The sequence below is a fragment of the Pituophis catenifer genome, unplaced genomic scaffold, assembly GCF_029215685.1.
Source record: "Pituophis catenifer annectens isolate HBS135680 unplaced genomic scaffold, rPitCat1.0.hap2 SCAF_8, whole genome shotgun sequence".
NCBI classification, from domain to species: Eukaryota; Metazoa; Chordata; class Lepidosauria; order Squamata; family Colubridae; genus Pituophis; species Pituophis catenifer.
In genome coordinates, this window is record NW_027256888.1 from 57173160 (window position 1) to 57198373 (window position 25214).

At 41.3% G+C, this 25214-nt stretch overlaps 1 protein-coding gene across 1 annotated transcript in view; it reads right to left on the minus strand.

Moving 5' to 3' along the window:
- Window positions 1-1200: 1200 nt before the first annotated feature.
- UGT8 (UDP glycosyltransferase 8) overlaps window positions 1201-25214 on the minus strand; it is a 73467-nt gene continuing 49453 nt past the window's right edge. The window contains exons 3-6 of the mRNA XM_070948846.1: window positions 10895-11037; window positions 5758-5834; window positions 2540-2759; window positions 1201-1637 (exon numbers count right to left, since the gene is read on the minus strand). Coding sequence (XP_070804947.1) covers window positions 1274-1637; window positions 2540-2759; window positions 5758-5834; window positions 10895-11037 — 804 coding nt within the window. The 3' untranslated portion in view covers window positions 1201-1273. The remainder of the gene's footprint in view (window positions 1638-2539; window positions 2760-5757; window positions 5835-10894; window positions 11038-25214) is intronic.

The following is a 25214-nucleotide window of genomic DNA, read 5'->3' on the forward strand; positions in this document are numbered from 1 at the left end:
GTTGCCAACAGTGGTTTAACGGGACAGTCCTAATATTTTTAATGCCCTGTATTCCCATTCTCTGTTTAAAAACAGATACCTATATTGGTTGCAGTGATTGAAAAAGCATTGTGCAGAAAAATAATGCTATGAATGTAGGCAGAGGCACAGTGTTTAACTAGTTTATAGGTTTAATGTCATGCATGATATCAAACCTCTACAAAAACAGTGTAACTAACCAAAAGATAACCTCCTTTAGATTCAAATAAATGATGTTGGCAACTAGATAACATGGATTACATGGACCAGATTACTGTAAAGATTATAGACAGAACTAAGTGAACCTCGGAACCATTATGGTTTTGGGGGGACAAAAACTTAATTGTAGTAATATAATAGTTAAGACATTCAACTTTATAACAAACCAAAAATGGTTTGATTCTACATTGCTCAAGGGACAAGAATAATCCTTTTCCAAAGAGCCAGTGCAGAATATTTTTTTCTCTGCTTCATTTATTTTTATATCGATTTATTATATCCACATAGCCCTTGTAGTTATTGAAAGAGAACAACCTTACTATGGCATAAATGATGAATTAGGGAAAGGTAAGGAACAGAACTAAAATTTACATAAATACAAAATTACACCTTATGGTACTCTTGTGCAATTTCCTTTTCTTTAAAGAAATGGAAGAAAATGGAAGAGTTATGTAGTATATCAAAACTACGGTGTATCATCATCATATTCTTCAATGCCTTTTAAGAATATGATTTTTATGGCTGCATTATAATTCTACAGTTTGTTTATTGCTATGTATTGAACACTATGAAAGATGACTTTAATTAACATCATTGTCAGATAACAAATTAAACCTTAGATAAATAGAACCAAGATTTCTTTGCTAAAATATAAATGTGCATGAAAAAAGGAAGAATCTTTGTAAGTAAAAGGAAACCATTCCTTTTCTGAGACACACATATTATTCACAAATTGAGCAGACATGAATATACCTAATGAATTACTTCAGAGAATTAAGGCTTCTAGAAAACTTCAGTGCCAGAATGACCTTTCTCCATCCGTATTAAGAATAAAATAATTTTTGTATTTTAGGTTGTGCTTCATTTTTCTAAAGATTTTTCTTAGTTCTGCAGAATTTAATTGCATAAGATTACATACTGTAGGGGAGCATTAGAACTGTTTATTGTTTTACTTTAAGTAGGTGTTAGTCTATGTTACAGCTATAAAATTTAATTATAGTACTGATTTGTTGCTAATGTACATTGAGTAGTTGGCTCATTTCACCTTTTTTTCATGTTTAATGTGACCATTTCTTCTATACTTGCCGTTTGGTATCCCATTCTGGTAATGTCCATTGATAGTAACATGTTCATCAGTGGACCAAAAATGTTTGCTTTGCGTGCAAATAAATTTTGCTATCCTGGCCAAAATGTAGCAGAGTAAGGCAGTACAAAGTAGCACAACAAAGGCAATATCCAATAAGAAATACTGATATAAAGAGACAGTGTAAACTGCAGATCGTAAATGCTGTGCTCCATTATGACGAAGGATGTAATTAATCCAGTAGACTGTTCGATTAACAGGATGAGCTGGTTGATCTTTATGGATTTCAGACAGCTTCCGGGCCTGTCGCCTGTAGCTATGAAATAAAAATTTAAAAAAATAAAATGATAAGAACATTGCTGCATTTTCAATTCTAACATTCCCATACTATTTTATCATAATTAAACATAATTCATTATACAGGTAATCCTCAATTTATGATCACAGTTGGGACTGGAATCTTGATTGTTCAGCAAAGTAGTCATTCAATGAGATGCTCCATGATTGCTTTGCTGAACAACTGCAATCCTGGCACTCTTCGTGGTCCTTAAGCAATCTTGCAAGTCATTGAGAAGACAGAACCTCAGATAAGGAGCATGGGGGTACCTAAGGGGGAGGTGGAGATTCTGGGAGGCTCCGCTCAGGACCTGAAATTCCTTCCTGCCAAAATCCAAACAGGATTTCGAGCTTCTGAGTGGAGAGACACTTCCAAGTTGCCTGCACCTCCCCTCCCAGGACCTCCCCCACTTCCCCTGAGGCAACCCAGACTCCTTTCCTTATTGCTCTCCTTTCCAGCCAGGAGCTGAATTTTGTCCGTGCCAAAATCTACTCAGCAGGCAGCGCCAACTTGCAACCTTCCATGCAAGCTTCCCCACTGACTTTCTGGGAAAGTGGGTAGAGAAGATTGCAAATACCACATGATTGTGGAGTGCTTAGTAACCAGTCATAAGTGCAAACAGGTTGCTTAGCTCCCAAATCGCAAATCACTTGAAGTGGTGATGCAACATTTTGTGACAGTTAGAAGTACTTTACAAACCATAAAACACCCTTTCCAATACCATCATAATCCCATACCTCCATTAAACAAATTGTTTTAAGTCGAGAACTACCTGTATGGTAGATGGTTAGGACTGCATAAATTACCATAAGTTCTTTATAAACTTTTATTTCACTGAAAATTTAGCAAACTTTTTTTGTTAAAGAAAAGACAATTCTTACCTGGGATCATTAATAACTTTCACCAGTGCATTATATAAGTCATCTTCCGTAAGAGTCATCCAGTTTAGTAGTATACCCATGCCCTTGGCCTGCACTCGAGTCATGGTGTCATAATGGTCTCCAAAAAGAGGGATTCCCACCACAGGAACACCGTGGTACATGGTTTCAAAAATGCTATTCAGACCACCATGACTAAGGAAGGCCTTAATATTAGTGTGACCTACAGCAGCAAAAGGTAAGGTACAGGAAAGAAAAGTGTTTAATCACAATTCAGAACAAAATCCATGCATCTAAAACTTGTCTGGGCATTAAATTTCCTTTGCAATTCCTTTGGCTCTTTTTTCCTTACAGATTTGTTACAGATGAGATGGTACGCACACATGGAATTTCTCACCACAGTTACCATACACAGAAAATGAAATAACTGTACTCATTACGTTAGACTACAAATGAGATCAGAAACAAGTTGACAAAAATGAATTAACTTTTTTAATGACTATAGAGTTGACAAAAGTATATATTGCACAAAAACCCCATTCTGCTTGATACTATCTTAATAAATAACATTAATATATCTGAATTTAGCAATCTTGTTAGCCTTATTTGCAACCAAAAGAGGTATTTTTCATTCCTGTAATTTACCGTAATACTACATGCAGACTGAAGAAATATATTTTTACAATCAGATATTTTATTTATCTAAACCTGAGAATAATTTTAAGAAGAAATGTGAATCCTTAAATGGTATTTCTCCAGAAAGATTGATTTTATGTTAGTAGGTAAACAATTAAAAATAATAGACTTAGTACTCGGCAAAAATTAATTTGTTAGACTAGAATTAGGAAGATCCAGGTTCATTTTCACTTCAGCCATGGAGGTTCATTGAGTGACTTTTCACCTGTCATTGTCTCATATGGGTCTGGAGGAAAATTAAATGTAGTAGTATATACACTGCCTTGAACTTCTGGAGGAAAGATAGAATCTATAACTAACATATATATAAATTTAAATACAAATTTACTCAACAACTTTTATTGCCAGAATGACAACAAAACTTCCTAAAATGATGTAATACAGAGGTGTCAAACTCAAGGCCCACGCATGCCTCTGCCAGCTCGTGGCTCTCCCGAGCTCTGTTTTCACTGAGAGAGGATTGCAGGAGACCATCACAGTTGAAAATGGAGATTGGGAGCCCATTTTCACTGGCAGAGTGCTTGGGCCACCACACATGCCCCCTGACATGAGTGATGTTGAGCTAGCCACACCCACCATGGCCATGCCCACCACGGCCCCCGAGGTCAAACACAACCCTGATGTGGCCCTCGATGAAATCAAGTTTGACACCCCTGATGTAATAGCATGTGAGAATCAATTTTGTTCATGGGGAAGAGATGCTGTCTAAGGAATGAGCAGATAAGGGGAGCAGGGTGTCCACATCTGAATAACAGGAAGAGAAAGAAACTTAGAAAGGATTTGTTTTAATTTATCAAGCTGTACAAAGTGACAGCAGGAGCTTTTATACTTTCATATTTGCAGATTCTGTTAATATAGCCCTACAATAAAATAGAATTACCGTATTTTTCAGACCATAAGACACACCGAACTATAAGATGCACCTAGATTTAGAGGAAGGAAACAAGAAAAAAAGAAGTTTTTGGCCTCCGCGCATCCCGTTTTCTCCCCAGCCCCCAGAAGCACTTTGCAGGCCAAAAACAAGCCCATTTTTGGCCTCCCGAATTCTCCGTGCGTCCTGTTTTCACCAAAACACATCCATTTTTGGCCTGCAGAGTGCTTCTGGGGACCAGAGAGGCAAAAACACGACGTGTGGAGGGTTTGGGAACCCAAAAATGGGCCCATATTCAGTCTATAAGACGCACCGAAATTTTTACCCACTTTTAAGGGGGGGAAGTGCGTCTTATACTCCATAAAATATGGTAGCCCATCTGATTGTATTTCCTATCTGGTCTACTTAGGAGACTGACAAGTGTGTACATCATCTTAAATATTTAAGAAACTAGATAGTTCTCCTATAATACAGGTAGTCCTCATTCAGTGATTGCAATTAGTTCTGGCAAAAAGGTCACTAAATCTCATAGTTGCTAAGAGAATCATGTAATTTAGAGGGCGAGAAAGGCTGAAAAATTGCTGATTGCTCCCATTTTATTCAGATAAAGTTTTCTCATACTATGTCCTGTGCCTGACCCTTTTTTTGCATCCTCCCAAGGTGGAGATTGCTTAAGCAAGGTAAATTTTGTCTTCTTAATTAGTTGGTTAGAAAACCCATGGCTGCTGCCTGAAACTGACTGGCCCTTAATCGGTTTTACACTGAAGGATTTTGCTGTTGTAAATATGTGCATTGGTCAGAAAATGAACCCTTTATTACTATCAAATTTGCAAACAGTCACTATCTCAGGCAGTTCTAAATAAAGACTACCTGTACTTCATTATGAATATACCACATATAAATCTATAGGTCTTATGAATGTTCAATTGATACAGTATTTCAAATGTAATTTGTGTTTATTACTTGTCTATCATAAAAAAAAATAGTAGTATAGTTTAGTCTGTAGCAACCTGCTCAAGACACTCGTGATTTCATTCCCATCTACCTCACACATTACCTCTTAGGGAATGTAGACCTTGATACAAAAAAACCATTCTACCTCTAATCTAAAGATAACAGAAATGGTCAGCTATCTACCGGTAATTATCCATGTTAACAATATTCCTATACAGATTTAGATTACAAATACAGATAGTCCTTGCCTTACATCCATTCATTTAGTCACTGTTCAAAGTTACAATGGCACTGAAAAAAGTGACTTAAGGCCACTTTTCACACTTATGACTGTTAGGACAGCATTCCTGTGGTCATATGAACAAAATTCAGATGCTTGGCAACTGGTTCATATTTATGATGATCCCAGTGTCCTGGGATCATGCAATCATCTTTTGTGATCTTCTGACATGCAAAGTCAGTGGGGAAGCCAGATTCACTTAAGTGTGTTACCAACTTGACAAATGGAGTGATTCACTTAACAACTGTGGCAAGAAAGGTTATAAAATGGGCAAAACTCACTTAACAACTGTCTTGCTTAGCAACATAAATTTGGAGTTCAATTGTGGTCGTACATCAAGGACTATCTGTAAGTCTAGTATTAAAAAACAGATAAGGTACAAGAGGTTAACTTTAAATGATAACTTCCAACAATACTTACCTAATAAATCATTTTGTGGTAACCATTCTATAAGTTTTGTATTGTTACCTAAATTCCTGGGATTTTTACCTGAAAATCTAAAATACAAAAGAAATGGAAACTTAAAACTACATTCCAAAAAGAATACATTAATGTATTGTTAGTTTTCAATGTTCAATTTATCAATAGAAAATCAATATGAAATTAAATATTAAATATATCCGTATATATATTTATAGATATATCACCATATATACATACCATAATCCTATAGATACAATAAATATACTGACATTTGTTAAAGTGAGTAAGCCTAAAAAAGTAGTTTCAGGAGGTTAGATACCATACTGTAATAGAAAATGCACTAGACTGAGTAAGGTAGTGTAATGCATTGGAGAATTTGTTTAATTTTATTTACAGTGCAGTGAAGATAATATAAAACAAAATAGTGAGTATTTTCTGGATCCTCCATACTGGGAGACAGCATGGGAGTGGCTCTAGGTATCCCTTAGCTTTTTAAAAACTCTCTCTTTCTTCTTCTGTATATCATGGAGAACTGCAAGAGCTTTGAGTGTGGAGAGGCTGCTCAGGCATGATTTGATCCAAAGCTGCAGTTACCAAAGTTTCAGGGAATCAAGTACTAGACTTTATGGAATAACCCCAAACTCCCTCTGGAACCCAAATGGGTCCATTAGTCATCTCATATGAGCTGTTCAAATAGGCCCAACCTCCCTGTGGAGAGTGGTGGCACCAAAGAATTGGAGATTACCAGGAAGTGATATGACAATGGCAGGGGAGAAAACAATATCTTCCCCAATTTCAGACAATATGACATTGCTCCTGCAAGAAAAAAAAAAGTTGGTTTTGTATTGGCCTTAGATGATCGGGGACTGGTCAGGGCTGCTATGATTGTCATGAACTGCAGAATCATCTTTGACTCAGCACCCAGAGAAAGCAAGATTAAAATATTCCAAGATCAATCTGGGGAATCTTTCTCTTAGCCCAACCATGGAATTGAGACGCTCAAGCAAGAAAGTTGCTATATAGCAGGAAGGCTGGTACACAAACATCAGTCTTAACTGGTCCCTATTAATGACCAATCTAATAATGTCTCACACCTGGTAATCTGGGAAGCAAGGCCCCTGGATGCCTCCTGGCTTTTTCTGATGACTACCATCCCCCTTCTTTTCCCTGGTGTCTTGGCTGGTGCCCCTGCCACCACAATTACTAGCATCCACCATCGGTCCAACCCAGCTGCCTTCACCACCAGCTCCAATCTTCCAGGCCCACTTCAGCGGGTAAGAGAAAAGGATTCTCATGTCACATACACTGCCTCCCCAAGCCACCAGACTGCCCAACCAAAGTTCTTACTTGTTCAGGCCAGAGAATTCCCACTGCTTGGGAAATGATCTCCAGGGACTGTCACAGCTTCAAGCACAGTATACCCCAACCCAACCACAACATTCTAAAAGTTATCTACTAATGCCCCCTTTTTGTTGCACATCCAGATTCAGTGTCATTATTTCTGAAACCCTGGAAGCCCCAAACCTAATGCCATTCAGTCTTGCTAGGGTTGAGCTGAAGATTGATATTTCCCATCCAAACTCCCACAGCTTCCAAACACCAAAAAAAGGACCTTAATAGCATCACTTAACTCACCAGATGTGGAGATGTACAGCTGGTATCATCAGTGTACTAAAATCTTGCTCCATGCAACAAATGAACTCATCCACAGCAACTTCATGTATATGTTAAACAGGACAACTGAACTCTGCAGAACTCCACAAAACAGGGCTATGAGTGGACCTCCCGCTCCTGATCAATACTATTGGAACCAACCACCAAGGAAAAAAGAAAAACAGTGCTGCCTATCCCCAACCCCTGCAACAGAAGTATACTATAGCCGATGGTATTGAAGGCAGCCAAGAGGTAAAGTAATGTGAGGATGGATGTATTACACCAACCCTGCTCCTGCCACAGCTCATCCAAAAGCACAGCCAATAGTATTTCAGTCTCATGCCAAGTCTGAAACTAGAATGAGAGATTGGCAAGCGCTTATTTAAAAAAATATTTTTTATTAGAAACCAGTATGGATTTGTTAAAAATAAGTACTGACAGACCAATGTTACTGCTTTTTTTTTTGACAAAGCAATTGGATTAAAGAACCCAGGGAATACTGTACATTGATATATCAAAACTTCATATGGTATTTGATAAACTTGCTTGTCTTCCTGATAGAGTAATATGGATGAATAGTACTGCTACTAAATGGATTCCCAATTGGCTGAACAACCATACTAAATGGATGATCCTTAATGAATTTCTGTCTACATGAGGAGGTATGCTGTAGGGTACCTAGGGTCTATCTTGGGCCCAATAATATTTATTTATTTGTATGTACTGTACATATGTACGTATGATTTAAATGAGGGAACAGAAAGGATGCTCAACAGATGACAGAAAACTAGGGTGAAATAGAGTATTGCTAATACCGCAGAAGTCAGGCTCATGCTTCAAAATAATACTGGGCCTTTACTCACAGAGTCATTTTTATTTCTTAGGTATGGAATCCTAAATTTAATTGGCAAGAAATATAGGCTTCTGCACTTAAGAAATAAAAAAAGAAAATGTACAAGTATAAGAGAGGTGAACCTAACTCAATAAATTTATCTAAGTGTCGTGACAGGTCATAGATTAAGCACAAGCATAAGCTAAATATCATGAGAACTGATAATTCCACTTCACCCTGTATTTGTCTGCACACTGTACCTAGAACTTTTTGTCCAGTATCCAATGCAAGGATACTGGAAAGACTGGAGGCACAAAAGATAGTGAGAGGTTTGGAAGCTAAATCCTATAAAGAACAGATTTTTAAAAATGGGTATGTTTACCACAGTGATGGCAAACCTGTGACATGTGTGTCAAAGTTGGCATGCCATGATGTTTTGGATGAGCCATCAGCATTCACCAACACCCAACAACTATTCTCAAAAACACATCCCATTTTCATGATATTTGGAGGCTAAGGACTGTGTAAGGTGTGCTCTCATGCAATATCTGGAGCCTTGAAAATTGTGCAAGAATGGGGTGTGCTTTCCCTTTCACATGGTTTTTAAAGCTCCACTGGCCACGAAACAGTATTCTCTGAAGCTGCCTCAAGAACAAGGGCCTTGTACAATATGGAACAGGCCTGAGTAGCCTACAGGAGCCTGTGAACAGAAAAAGAACATCACCTGAAAGTTAAGTGGTGTGCTGCAGATCAGGGGTGAAATGCTCCCGGTTCGGACCGGCTCGCCCGATCTGGTAGCGATGGAGGCGGGTGGTTCGGAGAACCGGTAGCAAAAATCCCCCTCCCATGCCCAGCTGAGCCGCACAATCATCAGAGGCTTTTTTTTAACTTTTAAAAGCATTTTTTCTACAACTTCAGCCAAAAAAATGCTTTTAAAAGTAAAAAAAAAAAAGCCTCTGATGATCGTGCGGCTCCTCAAAGCCATTTAAAAGAAAAAAAAAACCTTGTTTTCTTTTAAATGCTCTGAGGATCCAAGCTGAGTTCCCTGATCGGCAGAGGCTTTTTAAAAGCCTCTGCCAATCAGGGAACTCAGCTTGGATCCTCAGAGCCTTTTGAAAACATTTTTTTACAACCTCTTAGCCGAAGAGGTTGTAGAAAAAATGGTTTTAAAAGTAAAAAAAAAAAAAAATGGCCACGCCCACCCAGTCACATTACCCTCCCACCAAGCCACGCCCATAGAACTGATAGTAACAAATTTTAGATTTCACCCCTGCTGCAGATCCTAGGAAGTGCTGCACCATGGGGGCAACTGCACCATTCCCCAAGGCTCTCATACCTTGGGGAACAGCATGAGGTGGGCTTTTTCAGTGGCCTGTGGGGGGTGCTAGAGTTGAAGTTCAGTTCAGGGCCTCTATTTTTAGGCCCAACCTTGGCATTGCTGCCAAGTGCTATTGTTCAGGGTGGCCTAAATAGAGGAGAAATGGAGAATTGTTTCCCTTTTGTTTGAGAGGGGGGAATGTCACATCAGCACAGTCAAGTTAGCCTAAAAGGCTCACCATCACTGGTTCAGCATAAAAACAAGAAGCTAATGAGAGATATGATAATAGTTTTTCTATACTTGATTAACTGTCACTTGGAGGAGGATAGGGATTTATTTTCCATAGTGCCTGAGGATAGGACAAAAAACAATAAGTGGAAGCTTTAAAGAGAGAGATCCTAATTTGAAATTAATAGGAATTTCCCGATTGTGCGAGCTATAAACCATAGAATAGCTTGCCTACTCAAATTATAGATGTCTATTACTGGAGGTTTTCAAACAAAGATTCAGACAAAGATTGTTGAGACTAAGGCATACATACTTACTTTAGTTCAGCAGCTGGGATAGTTTTCATGGTAACCATGAATTATACTCCTGACATACAGTCCTGGCACTGCTCCTTAATCACCTCTAATAATACCCCACAATGATAAGGCACCAGTAGAAGATTAACAACTTTATACTAAAACAAACATAGTGCTGAATCAACTGCAAAGGCAGCCCATTTCAAATACCTGCTTTATATCCACTGATTTATAATTCTGAATGTTAATAGATATACCTAAATGATATATACACATTACATTTTCAGAAATATGTTTTGTTTAACCTTGCATTATATTGCATCAATTTCTATTTATCTAAGAGATTAAATGAACTGTACAATTTGACCAGAAACACCCAATTGTTACCATATATCGACTGACCTGGGTTATAACACTGGTTTGTTCCAGCAGTTTTTCCATTTGGAAATAACATTTAACAATACATATGCCCTCACACTCAGCAAATGCACTAGGCATTCCTAAAATCCAGCAGTAGACTGCTTCATGAAGCAAAACGAGCCAATAGCTCCCCTGCCTCTTACTGCCTCTAACCTGGTGGAGTGGGTGAATACTGCATCTCACCCAAGATTTCACACTACTGCTTTTGAAATTGAAATACAACATCTGAAATTGTGAAAGTTTTTCAAGAACGAGACAGAGACTTTTATGTAAAAATGAAAAAATGAATAGACCCCCCACTCTAGAATCCATAGGTTTCCATAAAACAAAAACATTCATCAATCCTATTTTATTTATAAATTAAATAATGGTATTGATATAACTTACCTCCAAATTACTCTTTGAGGAAGTTTAGCCAGAGCATGTGCCAATTTATCTGCTATATCTTCAGGTAAGTATTTCACTCCAGCTCCAAATGATACAAGCACAAAGCCATTTTCAGTAGCACCATTCACCCATGTTTGGAGATCCTATGGAAATAATAGGCTTGCTATCAACAAACTTACTATTGGAAATACATCACACCATAAGTGTGATGTCATAACAATAATATAGTATTTAATTGGAGATTCCTCAATCAATAAATAGTCCAATTACTGTTTAAGATGCTGTTATCCTATGCTCAAAGTGACTTGACTCGGACAGTTTAAAAATAATAAATAAAATATCAAAGTTGAGTTACTGTCCCTTGAAGAATAGCTAGATTGTATGAATTCACAGATGACTTGAAAAACTTCAATTATAGTCAATTACCCAAGTAACCTTCAGAGTGATATCTGTTTCAGATATAAGGGTAATGAACTAAAAATGTTACCTAAAAGTTGGAGAAATCTGGAAAATACTAAGGGATAACACCATATGCCCAAAGATTGCAAAGTGGAATCTGATGTTTAGACAGAAATGACTAACAAAAGTAAAAAGTTATCATCTGACTGGCTATGTGTGAAATATCTCACAATAGCACACCTGGCATTGAAAGAATTATTAGTGATTGATCTGTCTAATGTGTGCAGATACCCAATTGCTAGGGATGTATTTTCAGATAGTAACAGAGTGTTTTAGTAACCACTATTTTGACAGCTACTTGCATCATTTACGGAATCCCATCCTTCCAGAATAAACAGCAGACCTAATATATTTTGCCTGAGTTATAGAGAACTTATCGAAGAAATTAGGTAGAATTTGATCCTGCAGAGATGAAAACTCAAGACTACCTTAATAGAAAAGCACTATGTCAAAGGAGAACTAAATGCAAACTTTATCAATAAACATAATCTACTGTTTTCCATTGTGGGTGGAGACAGCAGCCAGGAATGGGTGTTCTCGCCTGTTCAGCTTGAAGGACTGAGACTGTTGCAAAGTTAAGCTCCTCCCTTGTTGCTAGGGATCTCCAGCTTTTTTCTCAGTCCTTCAGCCTGGACAGTCATCTCGGATTGCTCTCTTACTATTGTTGTTTGACTTGTTGATTTCTTGGACTGTTATTTGACTTGGCTGAATTTATTGGATTTCTTGGACTTTGGCTTCTGGGAATGAACAGTGAGTGGCTGGAACCTTGTCCTTTGGGGACTTTGTTCCCTTCCTGCAGGCTTGCTTGCCTGTGAAGATATTTTTATCCCTCCCCACTTTCCTTATCCAGTTTACTCAGTTGAACTCGCAGCGTTCCAGAGGGGCTTGAATTGCGTGGGTGGTGGGGGCACTTCAGCGCTCAGCAGAGCTTCGCGCTCCCAGCATTTAACCTTGTGGCAAGGAGCTTCGTGCTTTGTAGACGACGGGTCGGGTGACATTGCCTTTAACATCTGACGAGAAGCCGCCCGCCGCGTGGGGCCGCTTGTGGAGCTTCGCACTCCTGCTTCGCCCACCTGCTTGCTTGACAGAGCTCTTGCCAATATTTGCTGTTTCTTTCAGCTTGGCGGCGGCATTAGAGAGGGATCCGTGCAACTGTCGCCTCAGTAGCTCCGCGCTCTACATTTCCCGGCCGGCGGCCATTATGGTTCAGGAGCTTCGCACTCCACTATTGGTGACCAGCAGCCATTTTAGCTCAGGGGTTTCGTGCCCCGTTGCCTGTGCCTGGCGGTCAATCTCTCTCAGGATCTCCGCGCTCCATTGACCATTGTGTTGAACTTTGGAGGCTCAGGAGCTTCGCACTCCATTGCTTATTATTGGCAGCTATTTGATTGCTTAGCACTCCGTTGCTGGTCTGCCAGACGCCATTTTGAGAATGCCTGGCCATTGACACCATTTATGATTTCAGGAGCTTCGTGCTCCCAAGCTGACACTAAGCTGCATTGGAGATTGATTACTTAGTGGGCTATATCGCTTCAGCTACGCTAGGTCCGCGCCCAGGGGACCTTTGTTCTGCTCCCACTTAGAACGTAGAGGAGGGTTTTTTTCCCCTCAGTTTACTTTGGCTATTACTGTTTTCAGTTGCCTTTCGGCTTGGCAGGGCCATTTGTATTTGCTGTCTGGGCTGCGGCCAATTTAAAGTGCCAATTTGACATTGACTTATTCGTGCATTACCACCAACAATACATTCAGGATACCTAAGGCACTTTCCAAGTCAAAGCATGGCCGGAGGGTCGGGTCTACTGACCACTCTGATAAAGAGCCTTTGTATGCAGTCCTCCAAGTGCAAGAGCTCTCATTTTCATCAGGCCCCTTGCAGCCTCACCTCAGCTGCAACCAGGGATGAGAGGCGCAGGGACTAGGCCTTGCAGAAAATCTGCAATAAGGCCACTAAGGGCAAAGCCCCTATCTTACAGGAGCTTCCCCAAATTCCTTCATCTGTGCTGGCATCTGACCAGATCTCTCTGAGGGACTGCCCCATTTCAGCCTCCACTACTGCATTGTGGGGCCCTTATGTGCCCTCAGCCTCTACTCCTCCTCCGCCCCTCTTGAAAGGGCTATGGTAACTACCACAGGTCACACTCCTGGGCTTTCTGGAACCCCTATAACACACAATAGAGAAGGTTTGCTCCCTGACCATCTCCAACAGATTTTTTCCAGGGCTCTACAGATGTTGTTGAAAGCTGGCTACCTTCGTCTGGGTGAAGATTCTTGTTTGAGATTGGGGGCTGCTGCCTCTCCTGAACGAGACATCCAGGATGATCAGCTTTCATGTCCAGAGTCGGTGTTGTCGCCTCTTTCGCACACATCTCGCCCGGCAAACCTTGACGAGTTCGACCACCAGGAACTGGATCTGTTGGAGGACGAGGGCCTCAAGCCGGAACAACCGGCCTTTACCGGTTTTTTCACACCAGCGGTGTTTAAATCCTTATTCTTTAAAGCATCTCAAGCAGCGCAGCTAGGCCCGCCAGCTACTGGAGAGGTCCCTCTAACGCCCCAAAAGTCGTTTAACCCACTTTTCTCTGAGCCAACCAAACCTGTCGATTCTATTCCAGCTCCTTCACTTTTCCTGGATGTTATTCAGCGCCAGTGGACGTTGCCTGGATCTGCTCTGGCTCCTTCCTCCCTCAACAAACGCTTCTTTAATGTGGCTCCCGATATGGCCTTCCTGCTCCAAATTCCCACGATTGATTCCCCTATTGCAGCATTATTACCTCACACTGCCGTCCCGGGTGAACCTGATGAGGGTCTTCGCCCTGAGGAACGCCGCTCTGATCAAACCCTCCAACGGGCTCACTTAGGAGCTGCTTGGGCAATTAAATCTGCCACCACAGCCTCCTTCTTTAACAGGGCGACATTGCTCTGGTTGAGTCAGCTCCAAAGCGAGCTGTCCCCTGAGGACTCCAGGCTGCAGCAAGAGCTCAATAAAATCATCGCAGCAGTTTTCTGCGGATGCCACCCTCAACTCTGCCCGCTTTGCTTCGAAGTCTCTGGCTTCAACGGTGGTGGCACGCCAACTTGTTTGGCTTCGACATTGGCAAGCGGACGCCTGTCGTAAGTGGCGCCTGGCGTCTTCCCCCTTTACAGGTGGCAATTTATTTGGCTCTTCTTTGGACCCGTTCCTCTTAGAGTTGAAAGACAAACGCAAGATATTGCCTTCCTCGCAACGTAAATCTGACTCTCGAATTTCTCCCTTTTTTCGGGGGATCCGACTGGGGCGCTGGAACTTCCTGTTCTCAGGGGTCCTTTGTACCTAGACAGTGGGGGACACAAGACAGGCCATAGAGATAGAACTCTCCCTGGCAAGTGGCCCTTTTGAGGGGGAGGAAGCCGTCCTTTCCCCACCAGCGATAGCTGCATGTCTGACGGCCCCATCGGCGGCAGGCTAGCTCTATTCGCTGACCGATGGGATATTCTCACGTCAGACTCTTGGGTCAGGGATACAGTAGGATCTGGTCTATCTCTTGAATTTCTCTCCACCCCTCCGAGTTTCTTTATTCGCTGCCCCGTCTCTAAAGACGGGCACAAAAAGGCCCTCATGGATTTGGTCGTGAAACACCTACTAGACATTCAGGCCATCCAGCAGGTGCCGGAGGATCAGGTGGGCCAAGGGTTTTATTCCCTGCTCTTTCTGGTTCCCAAATCCTCAGGTGGGTGGAGACCTATTCTGGACTTTAAAAGACTAAACTGTTATGTGGTTTATAAATGGTTTAAAATGCAGTCTCTTCAAGATCTTGGCCGGCATCAGGAAGGGTGACTTCCTCACTTCTATTGACCTCACTGAGGCTTATTTACATATCCCCATTTTCCCCCCACATCGCAAATATCTGCAGTTTTATTATGCCGGTACGCATTATCAGTACCGTGCCTTACCATTTGGACTGTTTTCTGCTCCCCGTGCCTTTACTAAGGTATTAGCCGCCTTAGCGGCTTATTTTAGGGCCATCCCTGTCTGTGTCCAATGTTACTTGGATGCAGTGGTGAAATCTAAAATTTGTTACTACCGGTTCTGTGGACGTAGCTTGGTGTGGTGGGGGTAATGTGACTGGGTGGGTGTGGCCTTTTTTTTTTCTTTTAAAACTATTTTTTCTACAACCTCTTTGGCGAAGAGGTTATAAAAAAATGCTTTCAAAAGGCTCTGACGATCCAAGCTGAGTTGCCTGATCGGCAGAGACTTTTAAAAGAAAAAAAAGGGTTTTTTTCTTTTAAAAGCTTTGATGATCCTAGGATGAAAAGCTTTGATGATCCCAGGATGAAAAGCTTTGATGATTGAAGGATGAAGACACCACTCCGCATGGTCGATAGTCTGGCGGCTGAGCCAGTCCACTTGTACGTTGGCTGTCCCCGAGATGTGTTCCGCTGACAGGGAACTCAGGTGGCGCTCCGCCCATAGACCCAGTCTGGAAGCCTCCGACATCAGACCCGTGGATCTGGTGCCCCCGACGATTTATGTGGGCCTTCATGGCCCCATTGTCGGTAAGGACTAACACATGTTGGCTCGTCACTAGTCGGCTGACATGTCTGAGGGCCAAATAGACCACGCAGCTCTAGCCAATTGATGTTCCTGCATTGCTTGCGGGCTGACCATAATTCCTGAGCAACCTGCATCTGCAGATGAGCCCCCCAACCATAAAGGTTGGCGTCTGTCGTCAGTACGAGACGGTGAGGTTCGTGGAAGAGCCACCCTTTGGATATGGCCGAAGACCTCCACCAGGTTAGGGACCTTCTGACGCTGGGGGGGAACCCAGACCCTGGCTTGAGAATTGCCTTTGCCCGCCTTCTGAAAGGGCAAGAGAAACCATTGAAGGTTCCTCGCATGAAGGCAAGCCCAGGGGTAATGTGGATGGCAGAAACCATCTTACCCTGTAAGGTAGACAGCAAGGCCAGGGAAACCTTATACTCCTTCTGAACTTTACCCACAAGTTCTTTCAGGCTAACCTGTCACTCCTGGGAAATATAGACTCTACCCTCTAGGGAATCTATTACTGCCCCCAAATGCAGAATGCATGTCAATGGGACCAATTGACTTTTTGCGATATTAATAGAGAATCCGTGCTCTCGTAGACAATGCATAGTTACTTGGAACTCCTCTAAGGAAAGGTGTTCAGAAGAGGATGAATTAAAATGTCATCCAAGCAGGGATGAAATGCTCCCGGTTCGAACCGGATCGCCTGATCTGGTAGCGATGGAGGTGGGTGGTTTGGAGAACCGGTAGCAAAAATCCCTGCCCCCCCCATGCCCAGCTGAGCCGCACAATTATCGGAGGCTTTTTTTTTTTTTTACTTTTAAAAGCATTTTTTTGGCTGAAGAGGTTGTAGAAAATGCATTCTGCATTTGGGGGCAGTAATAGATTCCCTAGAGGGTAGGGTCTATCTTTCCCAGGAGTGACAGGTTAGCCTTAAAGAACTTGTGGGTAAAGTTCAGAAGGAGTATAAGGTTTCCCTGGCCTTGCTGTCTACCTTACAGGGTAAGATGGTTTCTGCCATCCACATTACCCCTGGGCTTGCCTTCATGCGAGGAATATTCAATGGTTTCTCTTGCCCTTTCAGAAGGCGGGCAAAGGCAATTCTCAAGCCAGGGTCTGGGTTCCCCCCCAGTGTCAGAAGGTCCCTAACCTGGTGGAGGTCTTCGGCCATATCCAAAGGGTGGCTCTTCCACGAACCTCACCGTCTCGTACTGACGACAGACGCCAACCTTTATGGTTGGGGGGCTCATCTGCAGATGCAGGTTGCTCAGGGATTATGGTCAGCCCGCAAGCAATGCAGGAACATCAATTGGCTAGAGCTGCGTGGTCTATTTGGCCCTCAGACATGTCAGCCGACTAGTGACGAGCCAACATGTGTTAGTCCTTACCGACAATGGGGCCACGAAGGCCCACATAAATCGTCAGAGGGGCACCAGATCCACGGGTCTGATGTCGGAGGCTTCCAGACTGGGTCTATGGGCGGAGCGCCACCTGAGTTCCCTGTCGGCGGAACACATCTCGGGGACAGCCAACGTACAAGCGGACTGGCTCAGCTGCCAGACTATCGACCATGCGGAGTGGTGTCTTCATCCTTCAATCTTCCAGGACCTGTCGAGCTTCTTTGGCTGTCCAAAGATGGATCTCTTCGCTACCCAGGGGAACGCTCTGCTCCCCCGCTTCTATGCTCGCTTTCCAGCTCCTCGGGCGGAGGGAGTGGACGCTCTTCACATTCCTTGGCCGAAAGGGCTTCTTTACGCCTTTCCCCCACTGCCACTCATTCCACGAGTGGTACAGAAGATACTGGAGGAGCGGGCGGTCATTCTTCTAGTGCCACACTGGCCCCGGCAGTCTTGGTTCGCCAACCTCAAATCATTGTCGGTGGCCTCTCCCTGGAGGCTCCCTCAGCCTGTGGACTTGCTCAGCCAGGGAGTGTTCCTCCACCCAGACCTTCGGTGGCTCCAACTGACTGCCTGGCGCTTGAGCGGTGCGCTCTGAGTAGGGACAACATCCCCCCCAGGGTTATCCGGACCATCCAAGTGTTCCAGAGGCCATCCACAGACCGCATTTATTTGGCCACTTGGCGGGCATTTTGTGACTGGTGTGACCTATGGGGGTTTCTGTCCTTCAGGCCTCAATTATCCACATCCTGATTTTTCTCCAGGATGGACTCGAGAGGGGACTTTCGCCCAATACTCTTCGGAGGCAGGTGGCGGCTATCTCTACAGTCCTCACTTGTGGGTCCTTTGCCTCCTTGTCCCAACACCCTCTCATACATAGATTCCTGCAGGGAGCCTCTAACTTATGTCCCCCCCCGTGGTACATAGGTATCCCATCTGAGATCTGACCATTGTTTTGAACTCCTTTACGGGAGCCCCGTATGAACTCTTGAGGACTGCCAGCCTCCGCCTACTATCCTGCAAAGTCGCCTTTTTGGTGGCTATTACCTCCGCCAGACGGATTTCTGAGATTACCGCCCTTTCTGTACATAGTGACCTCTGCATTTTTCACTCTGACCGTGTGGTCCTTCGTATGGACCCCTCCTTCATCCTGAAGGTTAATTCGACTTTCCATCGCATGCAGGACCTGGTCCTCCCAAATTTTTGCCCACAACCTTCTCACCCTTTAGAACAGCGCTGGCATACGTTGGATGTGTGGAGGGCCCTTCTTATTTATCTCAAGGGGACTGCTGATGTCCACAGGACAGAGTCCTTGTTTGTTTCCTTTATTCCAGTGTCTTTAGGTTAAAAGGTCTCCTCCTCCACCATTGGCAGATGGATTCGGCAGACAATCTCCAAGGCATACGACCTGTGTTCCTTGCCTCGGCCATCCCGTCTGATGGCGCATTCCACGTGCAGTGTGGCGACTTCTGCAGCCTGGGCCACGCAGGCATCCTTGAACGAGATCTGCAGGGCGGCGACATGGACGTCTTCTTCATCCTTTGGGAGGCATTATAAGCTTGGCCAGTTTGCCTTGGCAGAGGCGGCCTTTGGCTGCAGGGTTCTGTAGCGGGTTCATTCTGATGCATAGGACCAGACTGGGGCCCGCCCATAGTTGGGAAGCTTTGGTATGTCCCATTCTTGGCTGCTGTCTCCACCCACAATGGAGAAGGGGCGTTGGTCCTACCTGATACGCACCTTCTCATTGGGTGGAGACAGGAGCCAGCCGCACCCTTGGACTCCTGGTCTCTAGTCTCCTTTCTTAACCTTTCTCTCTTTCTCCCGAGACGTCGAGGCTGTTGTTCATCTTCGTAAAAAGCTGGAGATCCCTAGCAACAAGGGAGGAGCTTAACTTTGCAATAGTGTCAGTCCTTCAAGCTGAACAGGCGAGAACACCCATTCCTGGCTGCTGTCTCCACCCAACAAGAAGGTGCGTATCAGGTAAGACCAACGCCCCTTCTGTTAAGCTGATGTGAACATCATTAAGAGATTATCTCCCAAGTAATCAAGAGGTGGTCAAGTGCTTAAAGGGCACTGAAAATAAAAACAGAACAAGTGATATCTATCTATCTATCTATCTATCTATCTATCTATCTATCTATCTATCTATCATCTATCTATCTATCCATCCATCCATCCATCCATCCAAAAAGTAGAAACTATTTGAAGACTAAAGGGCAGACAACCAGCCACATTGTCCAATGGGATGCAAATAACAGTGCTTGCCATTAGAAAAAAACCCCTTTGCTTTGCCAGTTTGTTTCTGGGGTGCTTTAAGGTGCTGGTTGTTACCTATGAAGACTTATAAGGTAGACAACCAGGTTATTTGTTGGACCACCTGTTTCAACAACATCTGATTAGCTGATTGATTGGACCCCCTAGCAACATCCCCCATGCAGGATTGATCCTGCATGGTGAGCATGCTCCTAGTTCCTTCAATTAAACAATGGTCATCTATTGAGAAGCCAGAAGCAGGCATTATTGGTAGTAGCACCTGCACTCTTGAATGAGGTTTCCCCAAGATCCAAATGATATCATTTTGCTGTTGGTTAGAAGAATTGTGAAGAGTTGGCTCTTTCCCCAGGGAAAGGGAAAGTAACCTATGATGTTTTATCATGCTAGGTATCTTTTATATTTATATTTTATTGTTTTATTATAATTTATCTGACTGTTGTAAGCCATCCAGAGCATTGCACGTTGGGCTGCATACATGTTTAATAAATTATTAGTAGTATAATCACTTTCATGGAGAAACGACTGAATGGTCTCAGTTCATGTCTTTAGCTTGATCCTGGGAGAACGACAGAAATACCTTACCAAAGTGAAATATAAATGTCCATGATACAAAGCTATATTTGGATACTTTAAGTTCAGCAAACCTAGCAGAGAGTTATGAGAACACAGTATCATCTTAAAATAATTTTTTGACCAGCTTGGCAATCAAGCTGCAACATAACAAGAGACACTGGTGTCTACAAATGAATTGAGACCATGCCTCCATCCACTGAAATATTGAACACAGTCAGTGTTGCCATGGATTGCAAAATATTCATTTCTTGAATTCCCTCACCTACAAAAGAGGCTATCAAGAACCAATTACTGTAATTAATTCATGCAGCTATGAACATATGCCAGCACACTGTCTTTCTCTGTAAAATGACTAGCCATAAGGAAGAGATGTCAGGCCACACACACCAATCCCACAGCCTCAGATAGAGGTTGAGTAAAGAGGGCAATTTCATGCCACCCTGGTAGAATCTTGGAATGGCATGGACCAGACTCATCCTGACTAGAACCATTTTAATGCTCTATTTCCTCATGATTCATCGGTAGAACTGCCAGAAATTCTTCTGGCAGAGCCTATGGTGATGAACAGGGTTAGTGGCATGCCTGATAACTAGAGGGACTGTGGGTCTCATGAAAAAAAAAAACAGCAACATTGCTAAGTAATATCTGAAAAGGAAATGATGGACTAATTTTAGCTCACCGAAGATCCACTTCTGTTTTCCAGTGGTCCAAAAACAAACAAGTATCGTGATAAATACTTCACTTTCTGAAACTGATTCAGTAAATTATAAGCTACTTAGGAAGCCCTCTTAGGTTTTACACTTGAAAGCTAGGCATAGATAACAGAAATAGTGAGATTGGGGGGAGGGGCATAGGAATTGTAGATTGCAACAGTGTGAGCACTGATAATGGCAGTTGATACAAACAGAAAAAATCTTGTAACTGATATTTACTAGTCTTAATATGACCTTCCATTTTTGGAGTTTATGGGCCTTTGAGTTTGAGTCCTATAATTTGCTTTGTTCTAATGAGCTGGGACTCGTAAATATATAAAATGATGAATGAATAGTTCGATGAAGTGGTTAAGGCATCAGATTAGAAAACAGGAGTTGGTGAATTCTAGTCCTGCCTTAGGCATCAAATGGGCCAGTCACTCTCTCTCAGTGCAACTCACATTACAGTTATTGTTGTGGAAAAAACAGTATAATGAATATATAAATATTATATAATATATAAATATATAAATATTAAATATATTCACAGCCTTTAATTATTTATAAAAATAATAAAGGATTAAAAAAGAAAAAGAATCAGATAGATAACAAAGAATTTACAAATATGATAGTTATGTTTATTAGTGATTAAAGATATTTGAATATCTTCAATTTCAAAACCTCTATTAAACCCTATGCAGAACATTAATATCAGTCAAATAATATAATATGGTTCATATAATAAAATTATGACATTATAAATTGCAAAGATATATGGCTGAGAATTCTGAGTGTTGAAGTCCACTCATCTTTAAAGTTGTCCAGGTTGAGAAACACTGCCTAGAACACATTCCACTAATAAAATACTGCTATAAAAACTATGAAAAGCTAGGTGTCACCCATAATTCGTAGTCTTTTTAAAAGCAAAATCTATGTTAAAAGGACTATGAACATCACTATAGTTTTTTGAAAGAAGTAAAATACCACTAAAAGATATCACTAAAATGAATATAGTCTGCTTGTTGAAAACTTTGTTCTGAAGGACAGTTTGTGTCTTCCTAAAAATAAATAAGTGAAATGAAATGAAATAAAAACCTACATAAAATTATATTCTAGAAGTAAAAGGACCAAGTGGGTGAACGTGTTTAACTGAAGTTCTCTCCTATTAGATGCTGCTCAGAGTTTTAACCATTTTAGTATTTTAAAATACATGATTACGAGACAGATATGGTATTGTACTTATGCTACTGAGTGTTCTTTGTCCTCTTAGGATTTTTTGTAATTAGCTATTCTTTGCAGGCATAAATGCTAAATGCACAGCTGTGACTATATAGTGTGAGGTCCCAGCTGGCAGTAACCAGTGGTGCCTAATACTGAGCTTTGTTTCAGATAAACAAAGCACGCAAATACAAACATAACTGAGCTTCAATGTCTAAAACGCTCTCTGTTCAGCTCTTGGAATCAGAGATGCAGGAGCATCAGTTACTATTTCCTAATATTTTTGTGACAAATCATTTATAGAAAAAGATACTTGCAATTAATATGTAATTTAGAAAATAATCTGAAAGTACAATGATTATATATTTATATTATCTCCTTTAAAAATGTACAAATGGCTACAATTTAAAATATGCCTGATTTTATATGGCTTTTAGCATTTATTAACGAAGCCCTGAGTATTTAATTGTAGAGGTGTATTTTTATATGAAGTGATTCAGTTCAATCGTCATATAAATACATAAATATAAAAATAAAGTCTAAAATCAAATTGAGAATTTAGATCAAATCAAACTTTTATTAAAATCCATTATCATGTCTCCACACCTAGACCAATTATATATCACTTAGCTAAAATATCCTCTGAAAATCCTTGTGGCTCATTGATGCTTCTGCTACAAGACTTGGAAATATTACATTATTACAAAAGGATTTTTCATTTTCTGTTTCCATGGAAATCTCACACTGGGACATAGTGAAATATAACTCTTAACCAGGACAGCTAACAGCAAAGAATGCTGGTACTTGTAGTTGAGACCACATAGGTTCTCAAACTTGTATTATTTGGTATCATTTTTGATTCTGAAGCGCTATGCTTATTATTCCCATTAATGCAGCAAAATGGTGTGCTAATACATACACCACAGAGATAGATAGATAGATAGACAGACAAATGTAATGAATTGGCTTGCAAATAAAACATTTGCCATTCATTTTTCAAGCCCAGTCTCCCACTATCTCATCTCATCTCATCCCATCCCACCTCACACCTCTCCAATCCAATTCTCATTTATTCTACATTACTCAGATGGCAAAGCAAAATGTAAGCTAAACATAAGGACGCCAAGTGATTCCTCTCTTTTTTCCTCCAAGATTAAAAAAAAAAACTTTGGGGCTATTGGAAGTAGGCTAGAAGTATGTCAGCCTGTTTTCATTATTTTCCTAATAAAGTTTATAACCCTGCTCAAGCCCCCAAATAAAGTATGCTTTGTAAATAAACTTTAATAATAACTTCATCAAGAACAGCAACAGAATAACAGAATTGGAATGGACCTTCGGTGTCTTCTAGTCCAACCCCCTGCACAAGCAGGAAACTCCATTCATTTCAGACAAATGGTTGTCCAGACTCTTAAAAACCTCCAGAGTTGGAGCACCCACAACTTCTGAAACAAGTCTTTCCACTGATTGGTCTGTCAGGAAATTTCTTCTTGGTTCTAAGTATCTGTTTTCCCTATATTCTGAAAAAGGAGTATTTCTTCATGACATTACTATAGTTTTACTAATTACTACATGGTATAATAAATAACCATCCACCCAGAGGAATATGAGGGTTGTCACAGAGGTAGATTTGCTTCTGAAGGGATCTGCCTCTGACCAAAATTGGGTAACTGTCTAGCAAATGCTGTAAATTTGCCTCAGAGTCTCATTTAAGAGATCCGCTGGCTCCTCCTTATTGAGGAGGGATTTGGCCATTTGGAACAGGGCCGCTGGATGGCTATCTAAGCTCGATATTATCCGAGTCCCAGTTTAGAAAATGTTCACTGACAGAAAGGCATTGAGTCTCCTGATTTCATCTGACAAATGGTAGCAATCCATGTGTCCAGAAATTTTTACTGTCCTAGTAACAAACTGCAGTTTTTGTGTTTATCGCTGAACTTTTACTCAAACCATTTGTTGTTTGAGTAAGATTTTCACAGAAGGATATTTGTGTAAATATATAATTTCATTGTTAACTTTCTGTAAAAATATAAACAGACTTAACCTATTTTTTTCTGATAGCTAGGTAGTGATGTCTATCACTTCCAGTTTGGTGCTGAAGAAAACAGCATCTTCTTAGCAATGTCACTTTTTAAAAATGTGGGTTTAATGCAAAGAAAACAAGGAAAAGGAAAGAAAATTCAATTCTTAAGGTTGACTCAGCCTTCCATCCTTTCGAGGTAGGTAAAATAGTCCGAAAGGAGAAGGGCGGTATAGAAATCTGAATCTGAAATAAAATGAGGACCCGGTTTGTGGGGGCAATAAGCTGACTTTGTATAAAATAGAACACCGCTCGGGTGGCCTCAAAAAGCCCTACTAAGCAGGCATATACAAAAGTATGAAGGCTATTGCTTAATGCATTGTAAGCCGCCCTGAGTCTCCAGAGAAGGGCGGCATATATAAATCAAACTAATAAATAAATAAATAAATAAATAAATAAATAAATAAATAAATAAATAAATAAATAAATAAATAAATAAATAAAATAAAATAAAATAAAATAAAATAAAATAAAATACCTTCTTAATTGACAGTTTTTTTCCAGAAGCACAATATGCTCAGTAAGGAGGATGAGTACACATTGCAGGCAGGCAAATATAGAACTTTTACAATATTGTATTCTCCATTTTTATTCAAGTCTTGCTTGACTCATGAAATTTGTTATATTTGCTAGTACTCTGTTCATTCCAGTGGTGGGTTGCCCCCGGTTCGGACCAGTTAGCAAGAACTGGTAGTAAAACTGGTGGGAGGCTCCGCCCACCGACCCGGACATCCTCAGGAAGTTTCTGCACAGAAGCACGTGTGGTCCCATTGTGAACCAGTAGTAAAGGTAAGTAGAACCCACCCCTAGTTCATTCTCCCACTGTGCTATTGATCCAAAATTCTCAATTCCCTTTGCATCATAGTGAAATGTCAATGTTTTGGAATTGTCCAACAGATTCATTGGTGCTGAAGGAAATGGCTATCATAACTATGTTCCCTTGGAGAGGGAAGGTGTAAGACATACAGGAGTATGCATATGAATAATTCTATGTCTTTACAGGTCTCATTTGTGATTCAGCTTCCCCGGTTAAGAACATTACCCATGGATTATATGATAGCAATACATACAGAACATTTTGCTTTTTTTTTTTTTTTTTTTTTGCTTT